The sequence below is a fragment of the Scyliorhinus canicula genome, chromosome 12, assembly GCF_902713615.1.
Source record: "Scyliorhinus canicula chromosome 12, sScyCan1.1, whole genome shotgun sequence".
Lineage (NCBI taxonomy): Eukaryota > Metazoa > Chordata > Chondrichthyes > Carcharhiniformes > Scyliorhinidae > Scyliorhinus > Scyliorhinus canicula.
The window spans coordinates 26,819,677-26,845,950 of NC_052157.1; the positions used below are offsets into that span (position 1 = coordinate 26,819,677).

General features: G+C 48.0%; 1 protein-coding gene across 1 annotated transcript in view; it reads left to right on the forward strand.

Annotated features, from left to right (window-relative positions):
- Window positions 1–26,274, forward strand: part of LOC119974891 (protein FAM227B-like) — a 396,828-nt gene that overhangs the window by 32,379 nt on the left and 338,175 nt on the right. Inside the window, exons 4-8 of the mRNA XM_038814226.1 lie at window positions 82–137; window positions 6,379–6,423; window positions 14,279–14,383; window positions 19,076–19,174; window positions 21,067–21,168. Coding sequence (XP_038670154.1) covers window positions 82–137; window positions 6,379–6,423; window positions 14,279–14,383; window positions 19,076–19,174; window positions 21,067–21,168 — 407 coding nt within the window. The remainder of the gene's footprint in view (window positions 1–81; window positions 138–6,378; window positions 6,424–14,278; window positions 14,384–19,075; window positions 19,175–21,066; window positions 21,169–26,274) is intronic.

The following is a 26,274-nucleotide window of genomic DNA, read 5'->3' on the forward strand; positions in this document are numbered from 1 at the left end:
CTGTCAAGATGTTTTATAGTTTGAGAAGGTTTGTTTATTTGAGCATTATTTTTCAAGTGATGTCTCTTTTTATCATTCCAGCTTTTCTTACACAAACTGAGGATTCTGATGCATTACAAACACATCCCAGCCGAAAGGTAAAAATAAGGCGTTTTATATAACAACAGGGAAATGATTTGCCCCTGAGCTTTAATGTTTGTCATGAATATCTAACCATATAAACAAAAACCAAGAATAGATATTTGGAATGTTGAGGTGAATTTCCTTGGGGCTATTCTTGTCAACAGCTGTAAATTTATTGTCAACACCTATCTGTGCAGTAAATGGTGTTGCTGCTAAATTTCCTCCAGAGCAGAAGAATCCCTTGGAAATCCCAGTAGTGTCAATTTTATTCTTTAATTAACATCATGCAAAAATCTGATGCCCTTTACTTCAGAGTAATGTTTCTACCACTCCACACATTACATTATTGGTTTAACAACAATTATAAATGTTTGATCACAGCAAAATACATTATCAACTATTTGGAGCAAAGCCAATTCATTTTAAATATGGAAGGCTCATTCTAAACTAGCTGTGGAGAATGATTCATGGCATTTCAAATTCCTCTGGTGCTACCTTGGTCATTTGGTGCTAAAATGCTCAATTTGGTCAAAGCGTACAAAATTATTATTTCAGGTCTTTATTCCTCAATACAAAGCTGTCCAATGACATTTTTTTTTAAAGAATGAAACCGTCATATTTAACTTCTATGGTATAACTCAGGGGTGGACAAACTTTTCCGTGCAAGGGCCACATTCAGAAATTCACAATTTTAAAGGGCCGCATAGTATATTAAGTAAAATAATTAATATTTAAAATAGCCAAAATAAAAGGTTTTTAAAGAAAAAAAAGCAATTAATTTTTATTAATTCATATTTTAAAGTAGAAACTTTACATGAAACACATTTATTTAAAAAACAAAGTAACTCAGTTTAAAGAAAAGAAAGCAATTAATTTTTATTAATTAATATTTTAAAGTAGAAACTTCACATGAAACACATGTTGTGCCGAGCAATGATCAACCTACTCAAGTCAACGTATCCACCCTATACCAGTAACCCCATTAACCTTATTTGTTTTTTTAATTAAAAAAAAAAAAAAATTTTTTTAAATTTTTTTTAAAGACTTGATCTTGGTGGGCCGCATAAAGACCTTGGGCCGTAGTTTGCCCACCCCTGGTATAACTGTATTGGAATCCAGTACACCGTACATCACTATTCTGTATATACAGTTATCTAGCTTTTCTTTCCTTTTGTTATCATTCCTCGACCAAATAGAAACATAGAAAATAGGTGAAGTAGGCCATTCGGCCCTTTGAGCCTGCACCACCATTCAATATGATCATGGCTGATTGTGCAAATTCAGTACCCCACTCCAGCTTTCTCTCCATACCCCTTGATGCCTTTAGCCTCAAGGGCTACTTCCAGCTCCCTCTTGAATATATCCAATGAAGTGGCCCCAACACCTTTCTGTGGTAGAGAATTCCACCAGTTCACAACTCTCTAAAAGAAGAGGTTCTTCCTCATTTCAGTCCTGAATGGCTTACCCCTTATTCTTAGGCTGTGACCCCTAGTTCTGGATGTCCCCAACATCGGGAGCATTCTCCCCGCATTTAACCTGTCCAGTCCCATCAAGATTTTATATGTTTCTATGAGATCCCCTCTCACTCTTCTAAACTCCAGTGAGTACAAACCCAGTCTATCCAGTCTTTCTTCATATGTCAGTCCTGCCTTCCCATGAATTAGTCTGGTGAACCTTCGCTGGACACCCTCAATAGCAAGAATGTCCTTCCTCAAACTCGGAGACCAAAACTGCACACGCTACTCAAGGTGTGACCTCACCAAGGCTCTTTATAACTGCAGCAAGATATGCTTACTCCTATACTCAAATCCTCTTGCTATGAAGGCCAGAATGCCATTAGCTTTCCTCATCGCCTGCTGTACCTGCATGCCAACCTTCAAGGACTGTTCCACCATGACACCTAGGTCGTGTTGCACTTCCTCTTTTTCGATACTGCCACCATTCAGATAATAATATGTCTTCCTGTCTTTGCCACCAAAGTGGATAACCTCACACTTACCCATATTAAATTGCATTTGCCAAGTATTCGCCCACGCAGCCAACCTGTTCAAGTCACCTTGCAGCCTCTTTGCATCCTCCTCATAACACATATTGCTTAATGTTGAATGCAAATTTGGAGATATTACATGCAATTCCTTCGTCCAATTCATTAATGTATATTGTGAACAGCTGGGGTCCCAGCACCGAACTGTGCGGCACCCCACTAGTCACTGCCTGCCACTCTGAAAAGGACCCATTTAGTCCCACTCTCTGCTTCCTGTCTGCCAACCAGTTCTCTATCCACGTCAATACATTATCCCAATACCATGAGCTTTAATTCCAGAAGATTTATGAAGCATGATTTCTCTTTAGTGAATCCATGCTGACTTGGACCGATCCTGTCCCCATTTTTGAAATGCTCAGTTATTTCATCCTTAATATTTGACTCCATCAGTTTTCCCACCACCGATGTCAGAATATCCAGTCTATAACAGTTCCCTGTTTCCTCTCTCCCTCCTTTTTAAAAATGGTCTGGTAAATTTTCCTTCCCGCCTGTGACAATTCCTGAAGTGGGCTGAATCAAAAAACGTACCCCATTGGGTAACAATAGCTGAGGAGAAGAAAACATTGCATTTAGAATTCTATTGCTTGTTCTGCAACTTCACCTATTAGGATATTATCTTGCAAGTTTATCCATCGACAAGTGGAATGGTCAACATATTCAGGTCTCATTAATCAATCAGGTCAGCTGGTCAATTGTCAACAGTGGCCTGCAGTATGGTGTAGCTCCCTGACTTCGGCATCAGGTTACTTATTCTCGCACAGAAGCTTGACTGATTTCCATCTTCAGTCACCAAGCTTGCCATCTTGGATTCCATTTGGTCTCAAAGCGATCGAGGCTCCTTCCCTGCCCATTCTTGAAACTAGGTAGAAAGTAGCTTATATTAAACAGATATTGAGTGTGAGATTGAGCCCTCACTGGACAGACAGTGGAAAGCTAGATTTCCTTTCATGTGCAATGGCAAGTAGCACAACATAAAAGATTGCATTTTCATCCTCCTCCGACGACAATTTGGACATACACAATACTGTAGGAACAAGTACTTGTTGCCGTTTATCTTATCTAAAGATTTCTACCCTTCGCAAAATTCATCATAAATATTGGCAAAAAATTAATTAAAGTACAGCTTTGTGCTTGTTAAGACCTTAATAATTAGTAACTTGTGCAGAGTTTGCAGATGTTTATAGTTAAATTGAAAAATTAGTATTTTATTCCAGGTCAGATTTGACTGCTGATTTCGGCAAAGGGTAAAATTTTGCAGTTTCTGTGCCTTAATGACAGAAGTGAATAGTATAGGACAAGGCAGTAAATTGAGTGGTTTGAATAAATACCCTTAATAAGCATGAGTTCAAAAAAGACAGCAGTTGTCAATTCTAGATCATTCCTCATGTAATAGTATGATGCTGAGTAGTAATATTATTGCTTCTGTGTTACGCATATTGGGCACAATTTTAACGTTTGTCACAAAGCACGCTGATATTATCTGCAAAGCTATCCCGATTTGGAACACCGGTTTGTGGGGGTGTATAGTTCTGTTTCAGTGTGAGGAGGCAAATGAAACCCCAGTGAGAATAAGTAGCCCAGTCATTGTGTAATAATTATTAAAGACTATTTATCAAAGTAAAGAAAAGACAAATACACACAAACAGGACTACTCTACTCTCACGCAATTAAAATGTATGAATTAATAAACACACACAGTTCATATAGAACGTACCCCTTGTTACAAAATATATCTATGATTCCTGAACTTTCCCTGTTCCCCAAACTATATCCAAATTGAATAATCAGCTGCAGTTACCACACAATACAGGGATGACACTCAAGTCTGGGAACCGGTTTCCTGGTCCAGTGAAGATATTTTACAACTGCTGTTTTCTGCACTGCCTTGGATCTTTTTAAAATGAATTTCTAGTACCCATTTTTTTCTCCCAATTAAGGGGCAATTTAGCATGGCCAATCTACCTACCCTATACAGCTTTGGGCTCGTGGGGGTGAGACCCATGTAGATATGGAAAGGATGTACAAACTCCACATGGGCAGTGACCCAGGGCCAGGATCGAACCTGGGCCCTCGCTGCAAAAAGGCAGTAGTGCTAACCACAGTGCCACCATGCCTTGGTTCTAAACTTGGAAGCTTGTTTTAGCTGTAAACATGGCCTTCCGGCTGGGTTGCTGGAACCTGCCTGTCTTCGTTCTGAGACTGCTAGATGTTAACTGCCTGTCTTGCTTCTCAGGGTCAGGGCAATTATACATTTCTTATTCTTTGATTATGCCTTCTGAACATTCAGCTGTATGCACCCATCAACTTCCTTGACTATACATTAACATATGCACATCTCAAGGATCTTCCCAAACGTCTATAATCTGTTTCTCCACCATAAATTATTCACACTTAATTATTATCTAAACTATTGTTCTAAACATACATCTCCTGATGCCTTGGGAAAGTGGGCAGCATAATCAAAGACCCCTTCCACCCGGGTTATTCTCTCTTCCAATCTCTTCCATTGGGCAGGAGATACAAAAGTCTCAGAACATGCACTGACAGGTTCAAAAACAGATTGTTCCCCACTGTCACCAAACTTCTGAATGATGTTGAAGTCAATATTTTTCCTGCTTCTGGACTGTGATAGAAAGATTCAACAACGCTCGTTAAGTAAACAAAACAAGGCTTTATTTACGAATTACAACTGCATGCAGAAATGTCTGAAACTTGAAGTCAGGCAGCAGTCAGTACAAACTGCTGTTTCCTTCTCAAGTCCGCGCTTTCACAGAGAATCCGCTCAATATTTATACATTATCAAAATCAGGATTATGTGACTACAGCTTGGTCAGGAATTCGAGCAGAAGTACAAACATAAACAATATCATAAAACAGGCGTCATCTTGCTGACCCTTCAGGACGCTGGGTCTCATACCATTATCTTATCTTTTTATCGCATATTTAAGAATCGGAGGAGACCTGTCCTGGCCCTATCTTGTCGTATTTAGACTGCTTTGGGTTATGACGAGTTAGTCTTATCAGAATTTACAGAACCCAGGCATTTCGGAACAACTTGACCTTCTCTGATTGTATTTGTGCTTTAGGTCATGCAAAGTCAGTTTTTCTTTCATTGTACCCAGTAATTGACCAGTTTTCCCATCATGCCATTATTTACTTCGTACAACTTCACATGACCCTCTCATGGACTGAACTGATCTCTTCACACATCTTGTCTCCTGAGAAGTACTACACTCCATATGCTTCACCCGATAGCTGTGTCTATGTATTTATATTGTGTATTATGTATGCCCTATGGTTTTTCATGTATGGAACGATCTGTCTAGACTTTATGCAGAACAATGCTTTTCACTGTACCTCAGTGAACGTGACAATAATAAATCCAATCCAATCCAAACTCGTTATCGGGACAGGCACATACCAATTGAAGCTTTTTGTATATTGCTCTCCTCAGGCAGATTCATGACACTTTGTGCAAGTAACTAGTTTAGAGTAAGTTAAGATCAGGCCCATTGCTGCTAAGTTTATGCTGGAAACCATTATATAGTTTTGCACATTGCATTGTTGCTTAAAATAACACTCTGAACCCTCCTAAATGTTCATTTTAAAATTGCCAATGGCTCATGAAATACAGTAAATTCTGATTTTGTAGAATTTAGAAAGATTTACATGTATCTTAGATTTGTTAAAGGTTCAAACACGTATGGTAGAATTCCCCGTCTCGCCAGACCTGTTTTCTGGTGCAGCACGCCCCCACCGGCAATGGATCTCCGTCCCAGCAGCCGGCCAATGGGGTTTTCCACTGTGGCCACCCCCACCCCCACGTCGGAAAATCCGTGGACGTGAGTGTGCTGCCGGTGAAGTGGAGGGTCCCGCTGATGGAGAATCCCGCCCATAATCTTTTAATGAATTCATCCATATGCCTGATCAAAAGCGAGTTCTATACTTTGCAATGTCAAGAAACTCATCTTCCAAATCCAGGCATTCCCATGATTTCATCAATGAACTATAAGTTTAGAAGAAAATGGACAATTCTCCTATATCTTAATAAGAGGATTTTATAGGCCCATATCATTTTTATTGTCAAAAGTTTTGTTTAACTTTGTTGAAAGTTTAGCATTTAAAGACTTTTTAACTCAAGCATTTAGAGAAAATATGGGGTATGTACAATTAAGGAAGTTTGATTGTTAACATTGTTTTCTTTTTAACAGCTTTCTGAAGAACTTTTATTTGCACGCATAGGCAAGACTGTTGAGGTAGGGCTTTCAATATTTTTTGAATTTCACAGGGCAGCTCAGCATTTTGTAACTGAAGTAAAAAATTTCAAAGTAGTTACATATAACAATAATCTTTATTATTGTCACAAGTAGACTTACATTGACACTGCAATGAAGTTACTGTGAAAATCCCCGAATCGTCACACTCCGGTGCCTGTTCGGATATGCGGAGGGAGAGTTCAGAAGATCTAATTCACCTAACAAGCCCGTCTTTGGGACTTGTGGGAGGAGACCGGAGCATCCGGAGGAAACCCACGCAGACACGGGGAGAATGTGCAGTTTCCGCCCAAACTGGGAATCAAACCCAGGTCCCTGGCGCTGTGAAGCAGCAGTGCTAACCGCTGTGCTACAATTTGGCTTGAGGCAAACATTTTGGAAGCATTGAAAACTACTTAGACGGTGTCATACAGGCACCACTGTGATTAGGAAATGATATGTGCAACCAATAAAAAATAATTGCCTCTATTAATTGCATTTTGTTTAATAAAGCAGATAGGGGATGAAAATACATGCCTATTTTGACAAGATAGGTATACGATACCTGTACAACAAACTTTAACAGTTGGATTTTTGGACACTGCCAATTTCCACAAAGTTTATGCTTATTTTTATGCCCAATAATGGTGGGGGTGGAAGATATGGGGCTGTATTCTCCAAACCCCGACGCCGATATCGCGGCCGGCATGGAATCGGGACACGCGCCAGTTCCCCAATTCTCCGGGGCCAGAAAGGCCGAGTATGCCGCGCCACATATCCCCTTACCTGAGGCCATTGTTGGAGGCCTGTTCCGCCATTCTCCGCCCCCGACAGGCCGAAGTCCCGGCAGCGTGGATCTAATATGGTCCCGCCAGTTAGGATACTAACATGGTGGCTGCAGATCCCGTTGCGGGCAGGCCGATCGGAGGGAAGGGGGAGCCTTATACGCGGCCGGGCAATGTTCGGGCACGCGGTCATGATTGGGCACGTGGCCGATCTGGGGGGGGGGGGGGGGGGGGGAGAGGGTCTATTTTTAGGGTCCTGCTCCGCAAGTCGCAAATACAAACAGCAACAGTGTTAGACGGTCCGCCGCATGCAGCCCAGGGGTTGGGTCACTGATGGCATCGGTGGCCAGGCCACATGGCCATTGCAGCTGTATGCGTGGGTGCAGCCATGTGGATCAGGGTGGGAGTCTGACTGTCCCCCTTGGGGGGGGGGGGGGGGTGGGGGGTCACACGTGTGTTGGGGGGGGGGGTGTTTTGTGCTAGGGGCACAGTGCTGAATATTCACCCTGCCCACCCTGAGGAGGTCATGCTGTTTTTTCCTGCACTGGTCTGCAGTCTGTTCCACCTTGCTGACGGCGCTGATGGCGGCTGTCACCTCTGTCTAGGCACAGCGAACGATGGCACCTGCTGACCTCAGTCCCGGCCCGGGGTATATTATGAGCCTCCTCTCCTCCATGGAGTCAAAAGGGGTCTCCAGTTCGGCGTCCCGGAATCACGGCGCTGTCCTCCTTGCGGCCATCATACCTGTGACGCTTGTGAGTGGGAGAATCCATTATGTGCATCGTGTCAATCACGGGACCGGTGAATCAGCCGCTGGTCCGTTAATATTTTGTTGAGTTTCACAATCCACCCGTGCTAGCCCCTTGGGAGCAGTTGAATCGCTGGAGCTGGGGACCCAATGACGCCGTCATGAAAGTCCACCGTTTTCACAACACCGCCAACACTTGGTCTCAGGAGCGGAGAATCCAGCCCATTGTGTTTTCATTCCAGGAATTCATTCTCCTAAGCATTAGTACTTGTTGGATTTACCAAGTCGATATGTAGACTGAAGTTACCCATGATTACTATGTTAGCTTTGTTACTTGCACCACTAATTTACTGATTTGTACCATGCCCTACATTATCACTACTATTTGGTGGATGAGAAACAACTCCAACCTCAGGTTGCAGCCCCTTGCTCTTTCTTAGTTCTACCCAAACTGACTCTACACCTTGATGCAAGATCTTCTCTCAGTAATGTACTGATCACATCCTTTATTATGGTACGACTCCACCTCCTTTTTGCCTATCTTTCCTAAATGCCAAATACCATTGAACCTTCAGTTCTCAACCTTGGCCAATTTGCAGCTACATCTCTGTAATGGAATTAGGTTATATCTGTTTATTTCTATTGTTTTGTCAGTATATCTAACTTGTTGGAAATGCTGTGTGCAGTGCCTTAAATTTTATTTTAGTTTCTTCGCAATCTCTAGCCTCGACGACTGGCGCAACTCCTATGTTTGTCCATTCTGTCCCTTCCTGCCACATTTACCTTACTGTTATCTTGTTCTCTCAGCTTTTCCCCACTCTTTATCACATCTTTCCTCACCCCCCACTCTTTGGATGACTATTAAGTGAAGGTAAGTATGAAAAAATAAGAAACATTAAAACGTTTAGGGGCTGGTTTAGCACAATGGGCTAAACAGCTGTAATGCAGAAAAATGAGTGTTAATCACGGACCCACGAAATCCCGCAAGGTTTTTTTATTGGAATTGATTGAATTCCATGTGGCACCGGTGCTAGCCCCTCCACAGTCGCTAAATCAGTCCAGGTTCGGCGTCAGTTTTGCTGTGGTGAAAGACCACAAGTTCTGCGCCGGCATCAACACGTAGGGCTGAATTCTCCAATTTTGCGGCTATGTCCAGAGGAAGCGTCTGGTCTTATGACCAAAACGTTGGTGGCGCCCCCACACCGATGCTCCGCCTGGTGGGGAGCTAGCAGCCGCGCCATATAAATACCCTGGCTTTACCTTAAGAGACAGATGGAGAATGGCCCGGTCTGTAGCTGCGAATGCGCAGGGCAGCAACCTGTGACGGTTGCGCCGCGCAACATGGCGTCGGCCGCGCGTGGACCCGGCCTACCAGATAGTGCCCCCCCCCCCCCCTGTAACTCACCTCGCCACCTCCGGACCACCACCCACCTGTCCCTCTAACCCCGCCGAAGCCCCCCCGGCTAGCGGAATGGCTTCCCCTGACTGTGGTGATGCTGGACACAGTCCGCAGCCACCATGCGAGGTCCCTGAAAACTGAGAGGACATGCGACCGACGCTGTTGGGAAGTCGGCACATCCAGGGAGGAGCAGTGGGGGAGGTTCTCAGCTGACATCCTGAGGCCGCCCCAATGGCGTGCGGCGCACTCAGCGCTTAAGCTGTTTTTGAGGGCATGGAGCATCCGAAAAATGGCGCCGCTCCAGATTTCGGCGTAAAAATGGATTCTCCAGCCAATCGGCGAATGCAATTTTGGCATCGCCAATCAGAGAATCCAGCCCTTAGTCTCAGAAGCGGAGAATCCTGCCCCTGATGCAGCCAAAAGGACCTTGTAATTTGAGAAGTTGGATTTTAAAAGGTAAGAATACCAGTGTGGAAAGTGTTTGAGAGGCCTCAAACACGGGTACACTTTGACTGAAGACTTGTAATTCCTTTCAAAAAACTAAGGTGATCTTTGAAAGAATTTTCATTCACACCTAGGGGTGTGCTGACACCGCCAAAGCCACAATTATTACCAATTTTTAATTGGCCTGGGAAGTGTCATATGAGAGTCCCTTTAAGAAAAGTGTGTTTCATCAAATGGCTGCAGTGATGTCATTGTGTGGGTGGAGCTGGAATGTGATTCTGTCCCTTTACTTTCGTTTTAAGTTGGGAACTGCAATGTGTCTCAGATTCGCTTTTAGTTGGAGAGCTGCATTTAAACCAAGCAGATGTATGTTTGATCTCTCTCTCTGCATGAACAAAAATGTCACCAGATCACTTGATGATTTCAAAGTAATACCTGTTTCTGTAAGGAATGCAAACCTACTATCTTTGTTAAAAGGGTGTTTTGACTTATGGATGTTGTTAGGAAAGTTACTAAGGGTTATCTATAGAGTACTGTATCTTTTTGGGGGGGTTATCAAGGTTGGTAGTTGATAAGATGTTTACCGTGTGTTTATAAAATGTTAACTGGATTCATAGAATAAACATTGTTTTTGTTTAAAAATACTTTTAGTTCTCTGTTGCATCACACTTGGAGAGTGGGCCCTTGTGCTCCCCATAACCAAACTCTATTCAAAGTTGTGGGTCAGGTGAACTCCATTATATACTTTGGTGTTCTCTAAACCCTGGCCCATAATAGAAGGTGGTAGTGGTGAGCCTTCTGCTTTATCTGATGCAGTCCTTGTGCTGATTACTTACCTAGCACGGCAGCACGGTAGCATTGTGAATAGCACAATCGCTTAACAGCTCCAGGGTCCCAGGTTCGATTCCGGCCTAGGTCACTGTCTGTGCGGAGTCTGTACATCCTCCCCGTCTGTGCGTGGGTTTCCTCCGGGTGCTCCGGTTTCCTCCCACAGTCCAAAGATGTGCAGGTTAGGTGGATTGGCCATGATAAAATTGCCCTTAGTGTCCAAAATTGCCCTTAGTGTTGGGCGGGGTTACTGGGTTATGGGGATAGGGTGGAGGTGTTAACCTTGGGTAAGGTGCTCTTTCCAGGAGTCGGTGCAGACTCGATGGGCTGAATGGCCTCCTTCTGCACTGTAAATTCTATGATTCTATGATAATGTTAAGGAGGAAATGACAGGATTTTTGCTGCAACAATGATGATAAAATAGCAATTACTGTTCAAATCAAAATGGCATGTGACTTGGAGGTGATGGTGTTCCTCAAGTCATACTGTTCTTATCCTTCTTAGTGGTAAAGGTCACAAGGAATTGAGTCTAAAGGAAATGAGTTGATGCTGTACATCCTGTAGACATTAGGTAGCACAGTGGTTAGCACAGCACAACGTACCCGGGTTCGATTCTGGCTTTGGGTGACTGATTGTGTGGAGTTTGCACATTCTCCTCGTGTCAGCGCGTGTTTCTCCGGGTGCTCCAGTTTCCTCCCATAGCCCAAAGATGTTTAAGTTAGATGGATTGCCATGCTAAAATTGCCAGTTAGTGTCCCAAGATTTGCAGGTTAGGTGAAGTTATGGGGACAGAGTGGGGGAATGGGCCAAGATAGGATGCTCTTTCCGAGGTTCGGTGCAGACTTGATGGGCCGAAAGACTTCCTTCTGCACTGTAGGGGTTCCAGGCCTATGTCTCCACACTGCAGTCACAGTGCACCTTTGATGAAGGAGGTGGTACAATGGTCCTCTGCTGGTGAAAGGGATGATGACCAAGCAGATTGTTCTGGCTGGAATGGGTCTGATGTGCCAAAACAAATAGATGGAGTTTCTCAGCTTAATTTCTCCAGTCAATTCATGAATCACTTGTCACTGTTACGCTGCCTTAGTAGTGGGTGAGGTAGCACTCAGTGCTTCTCGTCTCTCTCCACATTGCTTGGTGAATGCTTTGGGTGACCTTTTGCCCTAAGAACCAGTAAACAATTTTATGTGATCAATATCTGCTACAATTTGGCCTTGCTTCTTTCTGCCCTGCTTGTCAATGGTCTCCTTTGTGAGCCACCAATAAGTGATGTCAAGGCCTTGGTAAAGTCTTGAGAAATCGCAAAGGAATCCTTTGGTAATAAAGCACAAAAGCCAGATGAGAAACACAATCCAGATGAGTAAAGACACATCACCTGGTCCCTAACGTGTCTCAAATAAACTACTTCCATCTTGAGTTGCTGCAGCCTTGTAAATTCTGCAAGAATAAAACTGAAATTTCTCATTGTTTCTTTTATGTACTGGGGAAAATTTCCAGAATGTTAATCAACATTGAAACCCATAGTACTAATTCTGGATAATTGCATTTATCAGATGACATCCCCATTGCTTCATCCGGATTGGGTTGTTAGTGTTCCACAGCATATTTGATTTTGTTCATGGAATGTATAATCATAAACTTTCAATTTCATTACATTTCAAATATTAAGTTGTGCATTTCATGCTTTACCGATCTCAGTGTATATTTTAGACTCCTGAGTCAGTGTAAGTATAATTTGTTAGCACTCACGGGCATTGAACATGGACACTGTTGAGTATTGCGTTGTTTAAGCAATCAGGTCAGCAGCTTGGACAGTAAAGGATGCTATTTCCCAATGAAAGAAATAGCAGCTGGCCCGAGAAAGGTTGCTGGGTACCTTTCTGGTCAGGTAGCCCAGAATATTGACTGCAGTGGCTAGAATCTTTGGGGGGGGGGATTTTCAGCCCGTGATTTCCTTCAGAGAGAACGGTGACAAGGTAGAGAATCTGAAAACCCGTGTTTCTCTCCGGAGAGATTGCGTTTCCTGACCCCCCCCCCCCCCCCCCCCCCCACTGGCGACATCACAAAGTTCACACCCAAAAAGGGTGGGTACCTCATTTACAATAAATGTAATAAATGCCAATATTATTAACTGTCCTCCCCGTCACATGATCCTCCCTCACTAAATATTCATTGGCAAGGGTTACAACAGCATTCGAAAAATGAGAAACAGTCATGGGGATCCCTCTGGGGGGCACAAAGGTAAATAGAGCCCCCGGGGGGAGAGGATCACGCCCAGGCAGTGCCCTGGCACTACCTCCTGGCACTGCCCCGGCACAGGTTTGCACACATCACCTGGCAGTGCCAACCTGTGCCAGGGGAAATGCCAGGGCGGTCCCAAGTGAGAGCCCCATTGGAGGAAGGTTCATTTATGTGTTGTGGGAGGGGGGGAGCAGGCAATGGGGGGGGGAAGTTGTAAGCTCGGGGGGAGCAGATTCGGGGGAGGGGGCGGGGGGGTTAACATCGGTGATGCTTCCATGATGGTGGTACCCCCCAATACCTCTGTGGGGGGGGGGGGGGGGTGAGAGCGGGATAACACTTATTGTCTGATCGTGGTATCCTTTAAAGCTGGCACTCCAATCTCTGTGGAGCCGGGTGCTTTATCGGGCATTGCCCCGTCATAGAAACTATGCGCGATTCTCCGCTGCCCACGACGGGTCGGAGAATAGCAGGAGGGCCTTCCCGACATTTATCCCGACCTCCTGCTATTCTCCCCCCCCCCCCACGGCCGCCCCACAACACGAATCGCTGCTCTCCGTTTTTTACGGCGAACAGCGATTCTCCCCAGGCCGATGGGCCGAGTTCCCAGGCCTTTACGGCCGTTTTCACGAACGCAAACACACCTGCTCACACCATTCGTGAAAACGGCCGCAAAGTGCCGTCCCGGACAACCATGGCACCGATTGGCACGGCCGCACCACGGCCATGCCAAGGGTGGCATGGGCCTGCGATCGGTGGGCACTGATCGCGCGCAGCGGGTCCGATACCCGCGCACTCTTTGTTCCTCCGCCGCCCCGCAGGATCAGTCCGCGGGGCGGCTGAGGGGCATGACGGCCCGCGCATGTGCGGGTTTGACGCATATGCGTGATGACGTCATCCGCGCATGCGCGGGTTGAAGCCGTCCATCCCGCGCATGCGCGGCTGATGTCATCGTGCGCGTCAGCCGCCGTGACGCTTGGTGCGCGGGCTTAGCGACCGTCGCTAAGCCCGCGATGCCGTGCTTCACGGGGCTGCGCTGCTAGCCCCGCCGGGGGGGAGAACCCGGGAGGGGGTGCGGAGGCTGCCGTGAAACACGGCCAGTTTCACGGCAGCCTTTACGACTCTCCACATTTGCGGAGAATCATACCTCTCATTTTTTTTCTTTATAGAGGCTCAGGATCTGCTGAGAAAACTGGTCTGCACAACTGGAGAGCTGCACACCAGTTTTCAGTCTGAGCCTGACACTTTGAAAAAATATGGTTATATTCCACCCATTATCTTTTAGGTCGGAAATATACAACTCATTTCCCCTTGCTTTTTACCCATTGAGGGTAGTAGTTTACCACCAACTAATTTCTTCCTCTGTAAAAATCTCAAAATCTCTTTCAGGTTTAATTTTTCCATCCTTTTATTTAGGCTCAACATTTCCCAGGCTTCAACCCATTGGAGTTTACAGAACTCCCAGGACAAATTGAGGCTATACAGCTGCTAAACTGGATTAGGAGGGCACAGAATATTAATGTAAGTCATTATTATTAAAAGTTAGTTCAATTATTGTTCAATAACTGTTCTATTTCCTTATTTTTGTATTTGGAACTTTTTTCATAGTCGTTTTTTTGGGAAGATTGAATCATTTTAGCTGACCAACAATGATTATGCCTTTTGATCTTGTAGTAAGGTTTGGGAATTGGGACGAAATTCTCTGCCTTGCGACGCGGAAAATGCAAAATCGCGATCGGGCGTAGGGCCAAAATCAAGGTCTGTGTGTGGCGCTGGTTCAGGGGCCATGCGCTGGTGCTTCGCTAATGACGATAACGAGGTATGTGCCCCGCACCGTCAGCAGCATGCAAAACTGCCATTTTCTTTCATTTAACTGTGATTAGCGCGTTTGACCCACTGTGGTTCGGGCCTCTATGACGCTCCACCCCTCTCAGGTGGAAGTCATGCAGGCATGATTTACTGCAGGTAATTACAAACAGGGACTGGGCGTCATGGCTGCTGAAGGGGAAAGAGTGAAGGTAAGCAAAGTTTGAAAAACCGTTAAAAATTGTACTACTTGATGTGGGGTGGCTGCCAGGGCCAGAGCGAGTAGCAGGGAGCGACTTGCTGACAACTCCATGGATGTGGGGTGTCACTCTTGGGATGGGGATGCGCTGGCTTATACTGCCATTACTGCAGTATTTGTTTTAAATGCATCCATTCAGTACAAGTTATTGGCCCCTGGTTGCTCACTCAGCAGTCTGCTCACTGTAAGTGTTGACAGAGCCTTCAATCAGTAGCACACCAGGTGCTGGCACTCGTCTGCACACTTGTCAGAAGTGCAGCTCCACAGCAGGGGAAGAGCAGAGCTCACCCCAAACTAAAGACACATGCACCATGGGCTTTTGCACCCTCCCTGGCATACTGTCCCTCTCAGGTCAGCGACCTCACCAGTGACACTATCAGCTAGCCCACTCCACAGAACCACCAGCTGTCTCCAAGCACTGCCTGTCTGCCCACTGCACCCCTGCTCCCATCCATCATGTCCTTGGACAGGTTGTCACATGCAGGCCCCACATCACACTGCAGTTACGTAGCCAGCAGATGCACTCTTCCCTGGCTCACTCACATCTGTAGGACTTGTCACACACAAGCCTCTAAGCATGAAGGTGATTGGTGGCACATGGTGACCCTCTCCACTGCACAACCAGGTGCCATGCTGCTGGCATAAGAACACACAGCCCACCCATTGAGGACACCCAGTAGACCCCACTGGGGAGACAGGACAGGGGCTGCTGACACGGGTTGTGGCAGCCACCGGTGCCCCTGTTGACAGGAACAGGTAGCAAGATTGGAGGCTCTCCGGTGCCATTCACTGTTGGGGACAGGGGTGCAGTGTGGGAGGCAACGTACTGGGGGGAATGGCTGAAGGGTAAGGGTGGGTTTGGGGGGAACATATGGAGGGTGAAGTATAACTCAGAGTCACCATGTAGCCTGTTGGATCTGGATAGGCAAGGGAATACTCATCTTGTTGACATGTCTTCTCTTTTCAGTGTACTGCCAAGAATGCTTGCTATCTACGTGGCCGTAGCTGCTGTTGCGGATGCACAGAGGCTGTGGGTATAGGTCCTGCTCAGGGAGAACCTGCACAAGAGGAACCTGCCCCAGAAGATGAGGGGCCAGCCAGTGAGGCTTGAGCACCAGCTGCCCAACAGGCTGAGGAGGAGTTGCGAAGGCGGCACCACTTCAGGCCATGTGTATACCATCAGCGCCTGTTCTTCGAGGAGATGTCGTACCGCCTGTGCCACCAAAGACTTCGGCTAACCAAGGAGACTGTGCCACCTGTGCCAGATGGTGGCACACTTGGCACAGTGAGAGTTTGGGAGAAGGATACTCATTCCCAGTGGCCATCAAGGTGATGGTCACCCCGAACTTTTATGCCTTGGGGTCTTTCCAGTTGTCTAGCGGGCACCTGTCTGGACTCTCTCAGACATCCGTACACAGGTGCAACCGCACTGTGATAGATGCCCTATGTGCCCGGGCAGCAGACTATATAAACTTCAGTCTGGATCAGGCACACCAGGATGCCGGAGCAGCAGGATTTGCTACCAGCGCTGGCATGCCCAAGGTCCTGGGGATGATTGATAGAACACATGAACCCGATGAGAACTGGCTCATCGGGAGTACCCTTCATCAGGAAGGGCTTCCACTCCCTGAATGTGCAGCTGATGCGTGACCAGCTCCACATCTTTTGCATCTGCGCCCGATACCAGACAGAGTGCACAACGTGTACATCCTGGCGCACTCATCAGTTCCTGGCACCTTTGAGACACTCCCTTGGGTGAGGGGTTGGCTCTTGGGTGACAAGGGTTACCCGCTGAGGCCTTGACTCATGCTGCTTGTACAGAGACCCAAGACTGACGCAGCCAACCGCTACAGCGATGCCATGCTTAATCTGAAGCATCATTAAGCAGTCCATCGGTGTCCTCCAGAATGTGTTTCCGATACCTGGACTGCTCCGGTGGGGCGCTCCAATATAGCCCCAGGAGGATCTCTAACATCCTGCTGGCCGGCAGATTCCTGCACAACGTCATGCAGCAGGGCGGGGACTTGCTGGAGGAGGAGGAAGAATGTCAGGCCTCATCTGACAAGGAGGATGAGGAGAATGGCCAGAACAAACCTGGCATGGAGCCCGGGCTTGCACAGCAGGCCACCCAATGTGTGCGCCAGGGCCACCATGGGACAACCTCATTACCTCCCGATTTGTCTTCTAGGAAGCCTAGCCACCAGCAGCACCGCCACCCTCAAACATTTCTCCATACTTTTATTCCCCCCAGCCCCCCACCCACCCCCTTCCAAGTGATATCCCCTTCCCCATAACTGTTTACATCCTCCCCTGCCCCTCCTCCTTTCACTCCATCTCACCACCCCTATCCCCTCCAAGATTCCTACCAGCATCATGACAGGGTGGTGGCCCTGGGCAGGCAGTATCAGCAGGTCTTGCCCATGGGATGGAGGATGATGACAACTCGCTGTGAGATGAGCTCTGGTGCTCCTCATCGTTTGGCAAGATCTGACTCCTGCCTTTAGGATCACATTCCCCTGTCTGCCTGGGTGATCCCTGCATGTGTGCTGGCCATTCCATCTCACGGACCCATACATTCTTTGAGGTGCTGGGGGAGCAGTGATATGTTACTCACTGGGTAATCTGTCCTCCAGAGCAACCTCACACTTCTGGCCCCATTCCCTGCCGTCTTTGAGGATGACTCCAGGTGGAACGTTCAATTGTCCTGGAGCCCTGACCCGTGCTCTCTTCCAACACTCATTTCCCACACCCACCAACCATCCATACCCGCCACCCTGCACAGCCTCTGCACCCAACCCAGCCCATCCCTAATACCTTTCAGACAGAGGATGGAGGCAGGTTGGAATGTTGGTGAAAAGGTGTTTAATCGTGACTATATACAATTGTTGTGCCCTGACTCCTACCTCTGAGCTATGTGTCAACTTAACTGGTGTATATCCTCCTTATTTTACGTGGCATACCACTCCTTCTAGGTGTGACCTCAGACATAGAGGCGGCCTGTTGCGTATCATGCCCTCTGACCTGAGTTACCTTTGCCGGCCGACCTCTGGAGAGCAGCGACCTGATTGGGCCCAGCCAACTTCAGGTGTCACAAGTGACGAGGTGTCATCTTGTTCTGCCCGCTGGCCAAGGTGCGCCAGTGTCAGGTGGGGGGGATTCAGAAGCGCTGAGGTGTTCCAGCACCTCCCCTGCGGGAGGCACCAGCACGGGCCACATCACTTCCTTGTCCCTCACGGAGCTCAATGATCCCCGGGCTACTTCATGGGATGGAGGTGAGGCCGGAGTGAGCTATCGAGGCTCCACCATCACCTGGAACTGCCAATCCTGGAGGCCCGCTCTCGTCTCAACCAGGGTCTCGATGTCGTCAACCATGGAGCACCGAGACTTGGGCCACGTCCCTCAACGAGTGAATCACGCCCCTCACTGCCACGGTCATATCCCTCTATGACTGGCCCAAGACAGTCGGTGCCCAGCCAATGAACTTGACACCCTCTTGACATGACTCTTTGTGACTGGACTAAGCAACTGCATTTCCACCAGTGATGGGATCATACTTTCCAGAAGCACAATACCTGTCTGAACTACAGCTGTTTACTGGGATCAGGCAGCCTCCGCCACGAGAGACACTCTCGGGTGTTCCTACCTCTACCTGGTGTGCTTCAGCATGTGTGATGTGCGCACCTGAAGGTGATCCAGGAACCTCTTCATAAAATGCCCCATCAAAGTGTTAGGTCTCTACGATGGTGGAGGGTGCAGATGAATGCAGGGCTGAGAAGTAGTCGTCCCGGATTGGTCCTCCGGGTTGTGTTGGGGTTGTGGCTGAGAATGAAGTATGCAAGATGGGCCAGCATGGTCTGACGGTGATCCTGTAAGACACATGGTGAGATCTTGGGAAGGCGTGATCTGACCTGGGGGAGAGGGGTGATTCATTTGCTATATGGGCATCATTTTGCATTAGGGGCTCACTTGGTTGTCGGATGCCGACCTCCGCCTCGGAGATAGCCCTCTCCTGCATCTCTCCTGCACCTCTCTGGATACTTCCTTGGTACCTTGGTAATCATTGTGTCCTGTCATCAACTTACAATTCTTGTTAGTAATGAGTTTATAATAAAGAAACTAATCCCAAATCAACATAATCTTTTTAACAGCTTGGATATCAAAATACCTTGAAGAAGCTGATTCTCTCAGTCCCGTCTGTTGCCATTCTTCAGGATGCATTTTGGTGGTTCTTTCTTTCTAAGTTTGAGGTACAGTTATGACATTTAAAAAAAAAGATTTTGTCTGGGTGTTTTATTGGTAATGTTCTGTAAGGTTCAGATAAGTTTTCATCTTTAGTACTTTTACCAAAGAACTTTGTCAGAATGGAATTGGTAGTTAATGCATCGACAATAAATGGAACATCTTGGCCAGGATTCTCCGATCCTGCGCCGGATCGGAGAATCGGCGGAGATGGGGGGGGGGCGAGAATCGCGCCATGCCGCTCCGACGCGGGCCGCCGATACCTCGGTGACCGGAGAATCGGCGGCAATCGCGCCCACACGGTCGCCGCCGTGTTGGTCGGGGGCCGTTGAAAGCGCCCCACCCCCCGGTGATTCTCCACGCTCGAGTTCGGCTGAGTTCCACCGGCGTGGGTTACGTATGGTCCTACTCGGTGGGACCTTGGAGTTCTGGGTGCGGGGGCCGCCCTGATGTGGGGGCGGGGGGAGCCAAATCCGAGGGGTCTCCACGGTGGCCAGGCCCCCGATTGGGGCCTACCGATCGGCGGGCGGGCTCATTCCGTGGGGGGGCCTATTTTCCTCCACGCTGGGCCCTTGTAGGGCTGCACCATATTGCCCGGGGTCCAGCCCGGGTCCGCGCATGTACGTGGGTTTCCCTCTCCCCCAGGGCGGCAGTGACTAGCAGGAAGGCTACCATTGCTGGTTGAATTCCAATATCCATTGCCTGCAGGGGGTGAAAGACTGACATGTTAGTATGGTGGTATCCCCCCACCCGTGCCCAACTAGGTCCACTGGGCTGCATGGTGGCCCCGGCTGGAACTGGGCGATCTGCCCTCGCATGCCCCACCCCATCTCTGCACCTCTGGCCCCATCGGTGCCTAGCATCATGGAGGCCTCTGGCCCTGGCGCCCGTCTCTGCTGCCAGGGGCACCACCGGCTGGCGCTGCCCTTGCCAGGGGTACGCTTCACGGTCGCTGCCTGGTGTCCCTGAAGAGGCTACAGTGGGCAGTGCCCTTGGGTGGGCCACCTAATGCCCCGTTGGTGACTGGCAGCTGGGTTGGGGGGTATGGCGGCGGGTGGCATATGGGGGTGGGGCACGCATATGGCCGGTGTCACTCTGCAGAACCAGGGGCCAAGGTGGGTGGTCAGTTGGGTGTCCTTGCAGGCCGCGGAAATGACAGTCCATGCCTGGGCACCATCCCAGTCCCGTGGGGGGGGGGGGGGGGGGTCTCCCCAGCCACTTGGCTTGTTCCCTCATCACCCCCTCCCCCGGCCCTGGCAGTGACCCTCCCACCCTAGCCAGCCCGGCCAGTGTCCGGCCCGGCAGCCCATGGTTGCACCTTCCCATCAGCCACGATGCCGGTTCCATGATTTTTAAAAGCACAAGTGAACCCCGCCATCGGGAATTCCCATTGGAGGTGGAGATTCATGGAGCCCCGGAGAATACCAGGTTAGGCCCGCTAATGATATGCAAACGGTGTTCCGGACCGCATTGATGGCGCTGTCGAGGTGACAGAGAATTGCGATTTGGCATCAAATTGGCACCTGCCGCTATTTTGCCATCGGAACTGATTCTCCGCCCAATCACGTTTTGCAATTTTGCTGCCGGCCAGCGGAGAATTCCGCCCTCAATGTTTCTCCTCACTAGTTTATATTTTCTAAAGCTGCAATAATTGTTCACCGTTACAATTTATCCAATTCTATGGCTTATTCAATTTTAAGGAAATGTTGACAGACTGATTTCTATATTTTATGTATTATCATACATTTGCTATATATTCTAAATTTCTCATTACAGTATCATTTAGTCATGGCCTCTGTTATCTTTTAATCTATTTTTCATTATATTCGGTATATAGAACTGAAGTCATGAATAAAATTGTGACTTTTAACAAATTTATTTTATTCTTGATCATTACAAGCCTTCCCAAGAGGACCAAGACTACCTGTTTACCAGAATTGCTGATAGTTTTGTGGCACTTTTCATGATTGCCCCTCCTCAGGTCCTTGATATATTCTTGGAGGTAATGTCATCAAATTTATATATTTGTACAGAGGTATATTGTATTTTCTACTTGCAATTGACTTTTTTTACACTTACACTGACACTGTTTTTAATTGCCTTTCTTCATTGGCACTCCTACACATCACTAAAATATATTGCTCCTGTACTATTTTTTTGTTATTCTTTCATGGGATGGGAGCATCATTAGCAAGGTTATTATTATTATTCCCGTCCCAATTGACCTTGAGAAAGTGGTGATAAGTCGTCGCCCTGCGTTACTGCAGTCCACCCACAGTGCTGTTAGAAAGGGAGTTCCAGGTTTTTCACCTCGCAATAGCAAAGGAACAGCAATATAATTCCAATTCAGGATGGTGTGCGGATTTGAAGGGGCCTTGAAGGTGGTCTTGTTCCCATATACCCACTGTCTTTGTCTTTCCTGGTGATAGTGAAGGTGCTATTGAAGGCTTGATGGGTTGCTGAAATCTATCTTATATATTGTACACACAGTTGGTACTGTGCACAGTGGATGGAGTGAAGGTTTAAGGTGATGGATGAGTTCCCGATCAAGCGGCCTGCTTTGTCTGGGATGGTGTCCAGATTCTTGCGTGTTGCTGAGAATATTCCATTGCACTCCAGCGCATTGTGGATGGGAGTTATTTACTGCAAATTCTCCAGCCTCTGACATATTCTTTTAGCCACAGTATTTATATCGCTAGTTCAGTAAATTTTTTGGTCAATTGCAACCCAGAATGTTAATAGTGAAGGATTCAGCATTGGTAATGCTGTTTAAAGTTGAGAAGAGATGATTTGATTTTCTCTTGTTAAAAATAGTTTGTTACTTGTGATGTGAATGTTATTTGTCAGTTATCAGCCCAAGCCTGAATGTTTTCAGAGCTTGCTGCATATCGGAAAGGACTGCTTCAGTATCTGAGGAGTTGTGAATGGTACTGAATCCTGCGCAATAATCAGCAAACAACCCCACTCTAACCTTATAATGGAGGGAAAGTCATTGATGAAGTAGCTGGGCGTAGGATGCTACCCTGAGGAACTCCTGCAGCGATGTTCTGGTACTGAGATGATTTACCTGCAACAACCATAATCATCTTTCCTTTGTGCTAGATATGACTCCAGCTAGTGGAGAGTTTTCTCCCTGATTTCAATTGACTTCAATTTGCATTGTGGTTCCTTGACACCACACTTGGGTCAAATGTTGCCTTGATGACAAGCTTGCGAGGAATGCTTCAGATAGGAGAATGCGTATCAGTATGGCTCAGATGGTAGCCCAAACTGACTCTGATTCAGAGCCCCACTCCAGGATTTAAATGTATAATCCAGGTTGATACTTTCCTACAGTGCTGATAATATGACATTGCTGAAGGCTTCACCTTTTGGATGCGATGTCTATTCAGTGACAATGAAAGGTTGGAAATAAGTCAAGATTAAATCTGTTTTACTTGAAATTCACAGCTAAACTAACCTGAAAATTTCTCACTGTGGTTAAACTTAAAAAAGTAAATTATTCATATTTTGTATTTCAAAACATTAATTTTAAAGAAAATTTGTTCATGCAATGTGTGCATTGCTGGCTCGGCCAGCATTTTATTGCCCAGCCCCGAGGGCATATAAGAATCAATCACATTGATGTGGATCTGGAGTCTCATATCGGCCAGACCAGGTAAGGATAACAGATTTCCTTCCCTAAAGGCATTAGTGAACCATATAGGTTTGTACGACAATTGGCAATGGTTTCGCAGTCAAAGAACAAAGAACAATACAGCACAGGAAAAGGCCGTTCGGCCCTCCAAGCCTGTACTGGTCATGATACCAACCGTTGCCAAAATCCTCAGCACTTCCTTGTGCCGTATCCCTCTATACCCATCCTATCCATGTATTTGTCAAGATAAAAGGTATCTGCTTCCACAACCTCCCCTGGCAAAGGGTTCCAGGCACTCACCACCCTCTGTGTAAAAAAAAAAGTCATCATTAGACTTTTAATTCCAGATTTTTATTCAATTCAAAATAGTATTGTTATGCCCAATAAAGGCAAGGCACACTCATAACTTTTAAAAATATGCGCTTCACTTAGTGTTGAATGTTTTGAAATTGACTTCACTTTTAAAATGAACTATATGTGCTGCGAAAGATCATCTGACCTAATGTGTGAATTCACAATCTGCCACCCTGTCTCACAAGGATGCAAAGGATGTACTTCAGACTCAAAGATGTCAACAACCTGTGTTGAACATATTGCAGTAACCATTCACCATGTATGTAACTGTACTACGCTGTTGCCCATGAGGGCTCCACCGATGGACCATTGTAAGGTATTACCTGGAATGTATCATATTGGTACCTTTGTGGGATCCGCCCCTGGCTCCTCCCCTTGAGGGGAGGTATAAAGAGCAGTAGCTTTGTAGGCGGCTCTCAGTAGCAGAGCAGTCGCAGACAGGCACTGTTCTAGTCGATTAAAGCCACAGTTTACATCTACACTGTGTTTTGTGTGAATTGATGGTCGCATCAATTTAATCGACTACAACACCACTATGGAATCTGCCCTCAAACCTGACAGACTGGAACTCGACCCACAGGCCGCGGAGGCCAAAGGGATTTTTTCGCACTGGCTCCGCTGTTTCGAGGCCTACCTTGCCGCCTCCTCCTCACCTTCTGTCTCTGACAATCAGAAGCTGAGCCTCCTCCATGCCCAGGTAAGCCATCGAATCTCTGTACAACTCGAGGAAGCTTCCACCAAGCAGACACCCTCACGATGCTGAAGAGCCTATACGTAAGACCGTGAATGAGGTGTACGCGTGGCATCTCCTCACTACTTGCTGCCAATGCCCCAGGGAATCGCTGTAGGAGTACCTACGCGACCTCAAAGTCCTTGCGCAAAGTTGCAACTACCAGGCCTCACGGTAGCATGGTGGTTAGCATCAATGCTTCACAGCTCCAGGGTCCCAGGTTCGATTCCCGGCTGGGTCACTGTCTGTGTGGAGTCTGCCCGTCCTCCCCGTGTGTGCGTGGGTTTCCTCCGGGTGCTCCGGTTTCCTCCCACAGTCCAAAGATGTGCGGGTTAGGTGGATTGGCCATGCTAAATTGCCCGTAGTGTAAGGTTAATGGGGGGATTGTTGGGTTACGGGTATACGGGTTACGTGGGTTTGAGTAGGGTGATCATTGCTCGGCACAACATCGAGGGCCGAAGGGCCTGTTCTGTGCTGTACTGTTCTATGTTCTATATGGACCTCGCAGTCCGGGATACCTACATGGCTGGAGTCAGGTCCAACTACGTGAGACAGCGCCTACTCGAGAAGGGTGCCCTGGACCTGGAAGAGACGGTAAAGCTAGCCTCCTCCCTAGAAGTAGCATTCCAAAGCCTCAACGCGTTCCCGTCTGATCACGTGACCCCCTCGTGGACCCCCGACCAAAGAGTACCCCAGGCCTCAGCCGCGTGGCTGCCCACCCAACATGGGGGGCTACCCTGCTATTTCTGCGGCCAGCATCAGCACCCCAGGCAGCGCTGCCCGGCCCGGAATATGAACTGCAGCGACTACGGAGAAAAAAGGACATTTTGCTAAGGTCTGCCTGGCCAGATCCAAACCCTCAAAATCGCAGGCCCGACCCTCAGACTCACAGGTCCGCAGATGCCCCTTGCCTGCCGGCTTCGTCCCCCGGATGCATCAGCGGCCTCATGCTGTCCGTGGGGGCAGCCATCTCCAAGCCTGCACAACAGGTGCGACTCATGGGGGCCGCCATCTTGGCCACCCTCGCCCACGCGGCCCACCACGTGTGACTCATGGGGGCCGGCATCTTGGATGCCATCTTCCTCGCCGCCCGACACGTGCGACCGACGGGGGCTGCCATCTTGGCCGCCATCTGCAACGCCGCCCGACACGTGTAACTGACGGGGGTAGCCATCTTGGGACCACCCCAGCACCTCCGACCACGCCGGCTACCCGCAACTCAGCGCGGTCACCCTGGACCAGTCATGACCCAAACACCTCCAGAGCTCCATGATGACTGTCCGGGTACATGGACACGAAACACCTTGCCTGTTTGACTCCGGGAGCACAGAGAGCTTCATTCATCCAGACATGGTAAGATGCTGCTCGCTCCCAATCTTCCCGGCGCACAAAGCCATCTCCCTCGCTTCTGGGTCGCACTCGGTGCGGATCCGAGGGTGCACTACTGCAACCCTAGCAATACAGGGCGCCGTTTACGCCGATTTTAAGCTATATGTACTCCCCGACCTCTGCGCTCTTTTCCTGTTGGGACTGGATTTCCAGTGTAACCTCAAGAGCCTAAGTCTGAAATTCGGCGGGCCCCTACCCCCGCTCACCGTATGTAGCCTCACGACACTAAAATTCGACCCGCCCCTGCTCTTCGCAAATCTCACCGCTGACTGTAAGCCAGTCGCCATCAGAAGCAGGCAGTTAAGCATTCAGGACAGGACTTTTATCAGTTCCGAGGTCCAGCGACTCTTGCGGGAGGGGATCATCGAGGCCAGTAATAGCCCCTGGAGAGCTCAGGTGGTAGTGAGCAGGACCGGGGAAAAGAACCAGATGGTTGTAGATTACAGCCAAACCATAAACCGATACATGCACCTTGATCCGTACCCCCTTCCCCGGATCGCACACTACCGAGTGTTCTCCACGGTGGATCTGAAATCTGCGTACCACCAGCTTCCAATCCGCCCGGAGGACCACCACTACACGGCCTTTGAGGCATACGGCTGCCTTTTCCACTTCCTCTGGGTCCCCTTCGACATCACAAATGGGGTCTCGGTCTTTCAAAGAACCATGGACCAAATGGTGGACCAGTACAGGCTGCGGGCCACATTTCTGTACTTGGACAACGTCACCATCTGCAGCCATGATCAGCAGGACCACAATGCCAACCTCCAGAGATTTCTCCAAACCGCCCAAACTCTTAACCTCACTTACAACAAGGAGAAATGCGTTTTCCGCACAACCAGACTAGCCATCCTCAGCTCTGTCGTGGAAAACGGGGTTCTCGGACCCGACCCCGACCGTATGCAACTCCCCCTTCCCCACTGCCCCAAGGCCCTGAAAAGATGCCTTAGAACATAGAACATAGAACATTACAGAGCAGTACAGGCCCTTCGGCCCAC